Source organism: Mangifera indica, chromosome 4, assembly GCF_011075055.1.
Source record: "Mangifera indica cultivar Alphonso chromosome 4, CATAS_Mindica_2.1, whole genome shotgun sequence".
Lineage (NCBI taxonomy): Eukaryota > Viridiplantae > Streptophyta > Magnoliopsida > Sapindales > Anacardiaceae > Mangifera > Mangifera indica.
In genome coordinates this window covers 443145-455502 of record NC_058140.1, presented here as the reverse complement: position 1 = coordinate 455502, position 12358 = coordinate 443145, and the positions used below count along the sequence as shown (strand labels likewise).

Below are 12358 nucleotides of genomic sequence, written 5' to 3'. Positions count from 1 at the left end.
AACTCCTGTATAAGGTCTCCTGTCCGATTCTTATTATTTTTAGTGTAAAAAAATTAAAAATAATGATAATAAAAAGAAGCCTGAAATATGATTAGTAAGTAGACGAAGTCACGAAGACGCAGAGCTCATAAGACCCGAGACGGCTAAGCAAAATTTCTGTAAGTCTCAAAACCCTGGCTTTCATTTTAGCTTTGTTTGAATTCTCAGCTTAATCTGTGTTTAATCTGTTTTTTGAGCTGGGTTTGTTTAGATCTCTGCTTTTATGATGTCAAAATTGTGTTTTTATCTTGTAAATTTATAAAGTTTTTGTCTTTCCCAAGGTTGGAAAAAAAATTTGTAGAGCGATCCAATAACTTTTTGAATTGTGTGTAATTTTGATACTTTGATTAATTCATTGTGAGGGTTGAAGATAAAGTGTAGATCTTTGGAGATAAATTAACGAACTTCTGTTAGAGGAGGAGAGAAGCCATGAGTTCGAAGGAGGAGGGGTCATCTGCCCCCACAATTCGTCGGGACCCGTATGAGGTATTGTGTGTTACAAGGGATTCTTCTGATCAGGAAATTAAAACGGCTTATAGAAAGCTTGCTCTCAAGTAAGTTTGCTTCTTTTATATATCTATAGGTTTCATTTTTGTTGAAAATTTTGCTTCTTGTATGTTGAGGAAGTGTTTTTGAGAAATGGGTTGTGTCAAATTTGTTTACGTGGCCATTTGATGCTGAATTTGAGAAGTTTCTAGATGAATTCAAGATCCTTAGGTTTCCACGGTGGAAAAGAGAACATGTGTTGTGAATTGTGAAATGGCCTCAAGATTTGCAATGGACAGGGTTTAGTGATTGATATGATGGACTGTTGGATTTACTTAACAGTAACACACTTGAATTTGGATTTTATATTGTCTTAATAAGCCATCAGTTTTAGTGACTGTTTCATTTATGTTTTGGTGGATGATTCAAGTCGGGGGTTTGAAGCTAAAAATGCTAATTAATTTTAATGGGACTATTTAATTTTCATCTGGTAAGCAGATACTCCATTATTTGTTGCTTCAAATTCTGGATAAAAGGCTTTTTTGAAAAAGAAAATTGAAAGTATTTTGTGAATTTTGTGAGTCATTAACTTAGTATATTTGATCATTTGTACTATTTTATCATTCTGTTTTTTAACAATTATTTATACATCCTTTACTGAGTTCGCTTAATCATTTGTCTTCTTAATCTTGGACAGGTATCATCCTGACAAGAATGTTAACAATCCTGAAGCCTCTGAACTATTTAAGGAGGTTGCATATTCATATAGTATTTTATCTGACCCAGAGAAGAGAAGACAGTACGACAATGCAGGGTTTGAGGTAACTCTTCTCCTTCTCTCTCTTTGACATGATGTTTGCTTTGGTGAAGTTTGCAGCTGTTCATGTAACCATGTGTGTGGTTTTGCACATTATAGTTTTAGGCGCTTTTAGTTGATTGCTTACACATTTCATACTGAAAACAAATTTATACTATGATATGACTTTTTGATTAAAATATGATAAATCAGAAGTATCTTTTTAGTACAGGGAGTTTGAAACTTGTGACTTTAAGATGCAACGATAAACTTTTCAAATAGATGGTAAAAAACAAATATTGGGTTTAGTTATAATATAAGGCCATGGACCATGAATATGTGTTTGACTAGAGTAATGGCATATCCCTGTGTTCCGACCCCTGATGTTGGCTTTAAAAAAGGGTAGGTTTCACAGGTTTTTATGTAAGGTTGATTGGGGTGGTCTTTGGGGGGTGACAATGACAGTTGGGAGCTCTCTTATTGATTTTATCATGTTTATGTTGAGTATGGTATCAAGGGATGCTTTTGGCATGATATATATGTGGCATTTAAGCAGCATTGAAGTCAATTTTCGTAGATTTCCTTATTATTGCTGAAAAAAGAATGACACATCATTGGATTATTTAGCAAGATTAGATTACATCATGCAATGGATTCTGAATTTCTTGAGAGTTCTGCAGTGCTGGGAGATGTACTTTGTAAAATAACTTTTTGACATATTGTATTTGTTGGAAGCTTGTTATGTGAAGAGAATAGAATTTGTTGAAATGGGTCCACCATAGTCCATATGCTCTTATAGTATAGTCTGGAGCAGCGGTTCCTCTGTTGAAGGGATTTTGTTTCCTTGGAAGCATATATGGAAAGTTGAAAATCTAGACTACCTCCTCTTTTCCTTTGGAAGGCAGCTTTACAAAAATACTGACCATTATAATCCCATTAAATGAAACTATTATTGATTACTGCTGTATCTGCAAGGATAGTGGTGAGACAATTGTAACATTTCCTCAGCATGGGATTTATGGATTGCACACTGATTTTTCCTTGTCCAAAGTTTATTGTTTTAGTTCCAGGTACAGTTCTGGTTATGATTGCATGGGTAGGTTCATGTATTAAGGATAAAATTATGGAGTTGGTTCATATTGCCATTATGCCTTGTGATCTTTTTAGAGAGAAAGGAACGGTGGTACTTTTGAAGGGTTGTAGCTTGATAATCATTAGTCAGTTCTCTCTGGAGCACTGTTTCTGAATCATTGATGTACTTATCTTTCTTTCACATAATTTTTCAGAAAGGTAATTTTTGAGGTCTATCAACAGTTCAATGAATACATAATCTTTCAGTTTGCAACAGTTCATTACACAACTTTGCTTTTGTTCATCTCCATTTGTTAGGATCAAATAAATAATAATAATAATAATAATGAAATAAATAAAATATATTTAAATATAGGGAGGCTACGGCCTTAGGAGAGAAGTTGACACTTCTTATTTGTTGTCAGTATTATTTATTTAATATAATATTTTTTATTGGGTTTCTATAACCATTCAGCTTATTCAAGCTTCCTTTAATTAGTTTTAGTGATTTTATAATTCTTAATTCTATTTTTTTCTCTAATGTGTAATGCAAATTCTTATCATTAACTTCACTCGTGCTTAATACATGGTGTTTGACAATAAATCCACACAGGCTATTGACTCTGAAGGCATGGATATGGAAATAGACTTGTCGAATCTGGGGACTGTCAATACAATGTTTGCAGCGTTATTCAGGTAATGTTATCATTGAAGTATATCAAGCTTTTCATATTATAAAGCTATTTTTAAATCTCTTATTCTATATATATTTTTTTAATAGCAAGCTTGGTGTACCAATCAAGACTACAATTTCAGCCAATGTTCTCGAGGAAGCTCTGAATGGAACTGTCACAATCAGACCTCTTCCGATTGGAACATCAGTTAGTGGAAAGGTACTTCCATTGCTTCCGTCTAATATAGCTCTCTTTTTTACAACATATTTATTTCTTAGTTTTCATTACCTGCAGGTAGAAAAGCAATGTGCCCACTTTTTTGGCGTGACAATAAATGAACAACAAGCCGAGTCAGGAATTGTTGTGAGAGTGACTTCGTCTTCACAAAGCAAATTTAAGGTACATTTGCATGCAGGACCTTGTTCAAAAGATGTCCCGCGTACTTTACAATTTCTGTGAGGCTTTTATTTGCCTTCTAACTCTCTTCTGCATCTATTTCCAAGTGTTGTTAATTAATAATAGAACTTTCTGTTATATTCTTGTAATTTTTCAGTTACTTTATTTTGAGCAAGATACAAATGGTGGCTATGGTTTGGCCTTACAGGTAAAATGCATCTTCTTTGATGATTTTCCTTAGAAATTTCTGTACCCTTCTTGCACATGCACTGAATTTCTTTTCGTTATTTGTTAAATAGATTATTAATCTGAACACAATTTTATGCTTTCTAATTATGTTCCGACTCTTGTTGATATGCGTTTCTATCAGTGTAACAATGTGAACAAAATGTAGTAGCTTAATATAAATATTGATAGTATAAAAGGTTCCAACTACTTCCTTAATAAACATTGTCTTATATTTTTCTATGATGTAGCAGTATGATGATGTTGAGCAAATTTTCTAGAAATTTCTAAGGAGCTACACGGTGTTGGCCTACTTTCATTTTGCTGTTATCTACTTTAGTTTCTGCTAAAACCCCTTTTTCTTGTGTTTGTATCCTTTAACATATGATCGAGCGAGAAATTTTTCCAAATTCTAGCTGTTAAATTATACCGTAAAACATTACAATAGTGCATCTAATAGGTGGTTTAAGTCTTGATCATCTTAAGGAGCTTCTTTATTTATTTTTTATTTGAATGAAAATATGAATTAGATTTTGCATAAATATGTTAGTGATATGTACCTTGAGAAAATTACACCCCAAAAACTAGTTATTGAGATTGGAGAGTCAAAAGTCATATAACACTTTACACCAAAAGTCCATACTTTTCAATATAGGATCCAAGTTTCATACCTTATATTTGGGATCATAACATACCATCTCATTCCGTAGCTTTGGTACCCAAGCGGGCTAGCTGCGGGAAAACATTGTAATGTCGACATCACTACCCATGCTGCATGATTGCAATTGAGACATATATTGAAGATTTTAATACCAAATGATACAATTTTGGGAAACTATAACTCAAAAGCTAATTGTTGAAATTGAAGAGTTTAAAGCTATATACATCCTACATCGGAAGCTCAGAATTTCTGATACAGGATTTAAGTCTTATACCTTACACTTAGGATCATAACAGTTAGGTAGTGTTGATGACAGTGCACTTCATTTCTCTATTATAGTAATCTTTTTGTTTGCCCTTGGAGTTGTAAAAAAATTAGTAAATTGTCACCTTTTTGGTGGATTTTTTTTTTAAATTGTAAAGATGGTGGAGGGTGGAAATTGATTGAAATTACATTTATATAGCATTGTTTGCATTGGCTATGATATATGTAGTCTACATTTGTGGATGGGAATGGATATCGGTGTAAGTTGGGAAAAAGACCTGCAAATTCAGAGGTCATTTTTCTATCTGACTCATTCTTAAAGATATCAAATTTCCATTTCAAAATGCCTTACCATGCTCCTGTCAAGTAAATTGAAGCTTGGCCACCGTTGCACCACATTTTATACAATGTTAAATTGCATATTTGTTCCTGTTCAATTGAGATTTATGATCCATAGTTTTTAAGATTAACCAACTCAGCTACCATTCAATTGTCTCACATGCTAGAGTAGGCGACATACAATACACGTAAATGTGAGCCACGCTTTGGAATAGTTGTGATTTTTGCATATCTGTACATGTTGTGACACCCCCAGGTAAAATTAGGATTGGATTCAAACCGAGCTTGTTTTAGCTTGAACTCGAGCTTGAAAGTCAATATTTTCGAACTCGAACTTTAGGGGTGTTCGGCTTGCAAGCATAAAAAATTCAGTATGAATCAATTAAAATGATATTGTTTTAATATCGAGTCGAACTCAAAGCTTAATTTGAGTTTGAGCTTGGCTCCATTGAAGTAAGCCGAACTCAAGTTTGGGCGAGTTCAAGCTCGGTTCGATTCTAGCTTTAGGTAAAATTCTATGTTGACAAAACACATGAGAGATATAAGGTATGTATAGACATCTCACATCGTTTAAAGATAATAAGACAAGACTGGTTAAATAATATATGAGCTCTTAAAACTATTAAAATATGTTTTATATTGCAAAGCTCAAATATTTGACCAAAAAAAAAAAAGCCAAATACAAAACTGAGATAGATTTTGTGTTTAAAGCGGATATTATCTTAACATTAAACCAGACTATTGAACTAGGATGTTTCATGTAGCTTGAACATTACAAATCTCCCTAAATCTTGAACCTCTTGATGCTAATGCTTCGCTTCTTCAATTTTAACTTCTAGTTATGTATTATGTTTTACAATGTTGAATGTCTTTGGTTTTTAATCATGATTTTGTGAAATGTGAGACATGTAGAGTTAATCTTGTTGGTTTGAAATGAGATCCTTCTAGATAATCATAGGTATAGAAACCATATAATTTGCTTTAATACTCCTCGGCAAATCTCACATCGATGGAAAAGATGATGGATATGTATGTGCATTCCACATTACTTAACAATGATAAGAGGGCAATGGTTAAATAACCTATAATTGCCTAAGTTGTCAATATCTGTTTTAAGTTGCAATACCCAAAAGTAAAAACCGTGATGGACTATGCTTTCAAATCAGACAATGTCTTGAAAGTGGATTTGACTATTAATCTAGGGATATTACATTTGTATTCTTATTTGCATTCTGATTTGTCTTATATTAGGCAATTAGTTACTGTAAAATGAAGCTTTGAAGATATTGTGACAATCCCATTTTCCATTTGTTATTTGTAATTGTTTAAGAAGTTATTATTATTTTTTCTTTGAGCCACTGAGGTGTCCTATATAAATGCTTCTGAAATTTGACCAAAATATAATGGATACAATGAACGTTGTAAATATCTTATGTTTACAGGAGGATAGTGAGAAGGCAGGCAAGGTGACATCAGCAGGGATGTACTTTTTGCATTTTCAAGTATACAGAATGGATTCAACTGTAAATGCGGTATGAAAGTTTTATCATCTCATTGTTCTTCTGTTCCTTTTTCTCTTGCATGTTTTGCATTCCATAATGTTTATAGAATGATGATTGAATGAATAACATGGTTGAGCTGCAGTTAGCGATGGCAAAGGACCCTGAAGCTGCTTTCTTTAAACGATTGGAAGGTCTTCAACCTTGTGAGGTTTCAGGGCTAAAAGCTGGCACTCACATATTTGCTGTTTATGGTCTGAACTGTGAATTTTGTACTTCATCTTGGTTTCTTGTAGTGTGAACAATTTGCGATTAGTTTTACCGACATCTGCTGAACCTTTACAGGAGATAATTTTTTTAAGACTGCTGCATATACGATTGAGGCACTTTGTGCAAAGACATATGAAGATACCACACACAAGCTTAAGGATATTGAGGCTCAGATATTGAGAAAGAGAACCGAGTTACGTGAATTTGAGACAGAATACAGAAAGGTATTTTGCTGTTTTCTGGCATGGTTTGTTATTGATATTCAGTTGTTCGCGCTCTTATAATGCTCTTGTGATGCTTTGTAGGCATTGGCACGCTTCCAAGAAGTAACAAATCGATATAGCCAGGAGAAGCAATCTGTATGTTATAAAGCCATAAATGTCCTTGTTCAGAATCATTTATTCAAAATTTATGAAACCTTTTATGCTGACCTCCTAATATGCGGACATGAATATGAACTAACTTGTATACCTTGAAACACAAGCAAATTGCCTGCACACAAATGGGATAATGAAGTCACCTTGAATAATTGAATTCTATTATCATGTTTAACATTTATTTGGCCTTACCATTTTGCTTCGGCAACACAGGTCGATGAACTACTGAAACAACGAGATGCTATTCACTCTGCATTCACAGTAACCAGGACTGTCATTCCTAGTAATCTGAGTTCTAACAATTTAAGCAATGGAAGTAGTAGCAAAGTTACTGGAGAAGATATGAAAGCTGAGAGCCCAGTGGAAGACGGAAGCTCAGACGGAAAGGATAAATCAGCTAGAAAGAAATGGTTCAACTTGAACCTTAAAGGGTCTGATAAAAAGCTTGGTTGATTAGAAACATAAAAATTTTTCCTTTTTTAATTTTTTGATATTTTTGTATTAAAATTGAGATGTTTGAATGCTCCACTTCTTGCTTGCAGCAGATATTAGGGCCAGCAAGCTTGCTGCCTGCAAAAATAGCTTGCCTTGTATTATTGGTTTCATTTTTTCCCCTCTTTGGTCAGGTTCAGTTTGTAGGTTATTTGTATGTACATCTTCAAATTGTTATTTTCATGAACATATTTGTATTTTTGTAATAAAACTTGATTGCTCTCTCCTCTGTATCTTCATTTTGTTTCCTTATTTTTTCTGATTTAAGCTGTTGGTTTAATATTGAGCCCCTGTCAAGATATTATCTGATTTAGACATACAGACCATTTTTGCTTCTGATTTTTACAACCAACAACACATCCTGATGGTTCAAAAATTTAGACGCTATTTAATCATTCTGTTGGTATCATTTCCAAGCTAAGTGGGATGTTTTAGGTGATTTGATTGATCCTGTAGACAAGCGAATGCCATAAGGGTATTCTGAACCCAAATAGAAAGATTGAAAGATTTTCCAATTCACATTAGGTCTTGTGTTCAAGTCGTTTTTGTTCTTGTTTTCTGTTTCCATTCTTTGTGCTATTTCAACATATACTTTTTCTATCAATAATATTTTATGCATTAACAATAAAAACAAGTATAAGTACAAATGTTTGTGAGTTATTATGTGAGTGGATGATTTTGAATTTATGATAAAATAATACTGAATTATGTAATGACACATCAACGTTTACTCCTGTACTATACTCATTATTAGTGTTGCATGGAATAGTACATGATATAACCCTAGTTGTCTTTTGTTAGAAAGCTTTGAATTTTATAAATGAAGAATGACTAGATGTTCAACTACCTCAATCACAATGTGTTTTAAACATTTGAATAATCCTTCTGATACAATTATTGCAATTTCTCTGATGCAATTCTAACATGAATTTACAGACAACTGGACCACTCTTTATTTTGCACCGAATTCCTTGATCCATATTAGAGTAGATAAAGGTCTATCTCATCCACATGCAACTTTGCCTTTATAATAGATTAATTCAATAATTAACTCCAACCAGACCTAAAACAGTCTTAGGTTTATCTATTTGAACACTAATTTAAGCCAAGCCAATTTGGCGTGAGTTCAAGTAGAGTAAGCTCATATTCAAATTTATGTTTAGCTTAAACTAGTTTCACTTAACCTAAAGCTCTAGTTTACCACATGCTTGCCTCATAAATATATACAAATCTATAATCTATCAAACTTTATTATTATATTTGTTGCAAGCTAGATTCCCATCTTTGTTGTAAGCTGGGTTACACTAGATAAATTACATGAATCTTGTTGTCACATTGTCTTTTCGTGTGAAGATGATTAATGTTTCTTAATTAATTATATATAAGGATAACAATATTTAGAGGTATTTAACTATCGTTTTTCTTAATTGAAGTAACCCAATTTTTTTTTATTAAAATGATTGAACTTTTTGATTTTTCTATTAAAATAATAGAATTTCAAATTTTTCTATAAAAAAAAACTAAATTTTTAATATTTTATATTAAATGTATTGAATAAATATAATTAGAATTATTTATTTTGTTTTATATTGTTTTGAAAGTAGGGTGATTGATTTAATAACTTCAATAAAAATAGTAAAACATTAGCCTCTTCAATAGAAAAATGTGAAAAATCGATTTTTTTTAATAGAAAAAAATTAAAATTTTAATCTCTTTAATTCAGAAAACATAAAGTTCATCTCCGTCAATTGAAAAATACGATATCTTCAAGTTGTTATTACATTATATTTTCTCAACTAATTATGTTCAAAATTGAAAAGGGTTTTGGTTTATTGATAATAATTTATACAATGAAAACGTTTTTTTCTAATGCTTTCAAAGTGTTCCAAATGAAGTAAATTACAATTAATATATATGTTTATCCTATGCTTAAATAAATTAAGAATCTTCTGTGCAAAAGATTTATAAAACATGAAGTGGGTTGATTAATTAGGAGAATTAATTAATAATTAATAATTAATGTCAAATCATATGCACATCTTGTTTGGGTTAATGTTGAAGTAGCCATCTATAAGTCTAAGTGTGTCCCTCACTTTATTAGCAAACAAAGCACATTGAATTTGTCTTATTAATTGACCATAAACCTTGATTAGGGTTTATTAATTTAATTAATTAAATCATAATAAAAAAAGCTTGTGGGATTCATAGCAACAAAATACTTTATATATATATAATATAAAATAACATTCTAGAGGAAATAAAATAATTATATAAATTGTCATAGAGACTCAACCCCATGTTCCATAATTATTAATATAATTAGTAGTATAATTAATGATAATTAATTAGTCATTTCACATGACTTAAAAGCTAATTCCACCCAACATCCAACTTTAATAAAATTAAACTAAAAAAGAAGTAGGTAGTGTCACTTGGAATACATGGAGAGGCTTATTGAGTCACACACCCACATTGTTTGGATTGCATAAAAATCAAAATAAAAATTAATTTAAGTGCTTTGAACGTATCTATAAAAGGGATTTCACCTATAATAATTGAATCAAGTATTATATTGTATATCAAAAATATGATTTTTTATATCTTATATTATGTATTATATTGTAAGATATGTTTTTTTTTTTTAAATAACAATATTATCATATCATTATTTTAAAAAAATCATAAAATATTAAAATTATGAAATTTCTCAAAGAAACTCTTGTCGTATCATATCATATTATCCCAATTTTTAATATACAATAAGATACATATTATTTTTTACTTGTATTATATTATATCATAAGATGCATATACCCATAATTTAAACTTATGGAAAAAAAATTTTAAAAAGCTATGTCACAAAACTAGGGTTTATCTTTTTATCCTTTTTGGATGCTTCCAAAGTAATGGTTGCAAAAAGAAACAAAAGATGATTAGAAAGTTAATGGAGTTTTAAATATGATAGTATTCATGTCTATAGACTATATAATATAAGCTTTATTATTAATATTAATATATAGTTTTGATTGGTTAATTTTTTCCTTCATAAGCACAACTTGGTGGGGCATCTTAAGGATTTGGGGATCTTAAGATGATAATATTGGCATCACTTCAATCAACATTAAGAAAGAAAAGCAAGATTATTGGGCTTACAAATGTTTTATATATGATGGTGGAAACCATTACTACAACAAAATTAAAATTAAAGCACTTAATTATTATTAATAAACCATTCTTTAGAGGACAGTTGTTTTGTTATAATCAAACAAGATTAAGAGCACTGATTGGACAATTCCTTTCTTTCACCTTCTTAATTACTAATTAAAATTTTAATTGATTAATTAATTAAATTTTTGTTCAAGAGGGTTTGGTTTGGTTCATATGGGGCCAAGCCAAACCCAAATTGCCCACAAAAATTTGCCCCACCTAGTGGTCCCTATATGCCCCCCCAACGTTGGCGGGTCCTACTCATTTAATTTTAATTTGCTCAAAACTTCAAACATCAAGATTTACCGGTTAGAGCATCCTCCTTCACATGTGTAATCCTCCGTTAGTGGAGAAACTCTTGTGACTATGTCTATGTCCACCTACCCTTCTATTAATCTTTTATCTATCTAATACAAAATATAAAAAAAAATGTTGGGAATATATAAATATCTCACATAGCTTAAAAATAATATAAGAGGATTAGATAAAAAACTTGTAAACTTCTATATTATTAAGATGTTTTTTCGAAGTTGCGTGTTCAAAAAAGATAATTTCTTAATAATAAATCAAGTTATTGGATCGGATGTTACAAATAAAATACTCAAAGGTATAAGATTAAGGTTTGTTGATAAACTAGAAATATATAGCATTTGGTGAACTTTTGGCTCATCTTATGATCAATGATACATAACTAAGAGTTTGTTATTATGGTAAAACACTTGAAGGTTAGCTGACACAGGAAACATCTTGCATAGGAAAATCATGTCTCATTTTCTTATTATGATATTTTGGAACTTTTGATTCTGGTAGAACGATATTAGCTCAAAGGCATAAGATTAGGGTTTGATGTCAAGAAACATCTAGTATACATGAAACTTTATGTTGTATTTATAATATTATGGAATTCATCATTCTAATAGAACACAAGTTTTTAGTGTTTTTTAGTTAGGTATAGATGGTATTAAATGGTATAGTTAGGTATACATATGAAAAGGAATTGACCAAAGTAACATACATGGTAGTTATTACAAAGTGATGAATGAAAACCCTATGGGCTATAAATGGTATTAAAAGTAAGCAAGGTTTTCTTCTTTGTGGCATTAATGAAAGACAAGATAATTCAAAGAAGAGAGGAGAAACCAAAAAATTGTACAAGGTGTTAGCTTTATTGGGCATCAATGGTCCCAACAACCCTTATGGCAACTCTTCAACCTTTATGAGTATGACTACTCACATTTATCTGAGAAACCTCTGATATCACTTCATTATATATCTTCTTTTTTAGTGAAACCAACTCCCCTTTGAACCTCATTGCTGCCTCATGGTGGTCCAATCCCCTTGTAGGTCTTTCTTCTACTAAACCTTACAATTAGAAGTGGACTCAAATTGAGTTTGTTCAATTTGAATTGGTGTTCGACTTGATTCAATTTAAATTCAAGTTAAAGTTTTAATTTGATAGTTTAGTTTAAGTGTGGTTTGAACCTCCTTTAATAATATTATTTATCCCATTAGCGATACTATTTATTTCATCAGTAATATTATTTATTTAATCGATAATACTA

General features: G+C 31.2%; 1 protein-coding gene across 3 annotated transcripts; it reads left to right on the top strand.

Moving 5' to 3' along the window:
• LOC123214183 (chaperone protein dnaJ 15-like) lies at window positions 1-7822 on the top strand. 3 transcript variants are annotated; one of them, XM_044633948.1, is made up of 12 exons: window positions 1-158; window positions 410-593; window positions 1223-1346; window positions 3006-3088; window positions 3174-3285; window positions 3361-3465; window positions 3620-3670; window positions 6394-6483; window positions 6596-6704; window positions 6796-6944; window positions 7026-7079; window positions 7311-7822. In XM_044633948.1, exons 2-12 carry the CDS (start codon window positions 469-471, stop codon window positions 7548-7550), a joined length of 1242 nt encoding a protein of 413 aa, XP_044489883.1. In that variant the 5' UTR covers window positions 1-158; window positions 410-468; the 3' UTR covers window positions 7551-7822. The 3 variants fall into 3 exon arrangements, with proteins under 3 accessions (XP_044489883.1, XP_044489880.1, XP_044489882.1); XM_044633945.1 differs by having other exon boundaries at window positions 3174-3465; XM_044633947.1 differs by having other exon boundaries at window positions 29-158; window positions 402-593; window positions 3174-3465.
• Window positions 7823-12358: the final 4536 nt, after the last annotated feature.

Coding starts and splice junctions, on each gene's coding strand:
- LOC123214183 (XM_044633945.1), top strand. CDS start 469: ATGAGTTCGAAGGAGGAGGGGTCATCTGCCCCCACAATTCGTCGGGAC. Junction 1,347..3,005: donor ACGACAATGCAGGGTTTGAG/GTAACTCTTCTC, acceptor AAATCCACACAG/GCTATTGACTCTGAAGGCAT. Junction 3,671..6,393: donor GCTATGGTTTGGCCTTACAG/GTAAAATGCATC, acceptor TTATGTTTACAG/GAGGATAGTGAGAAGGCAGG.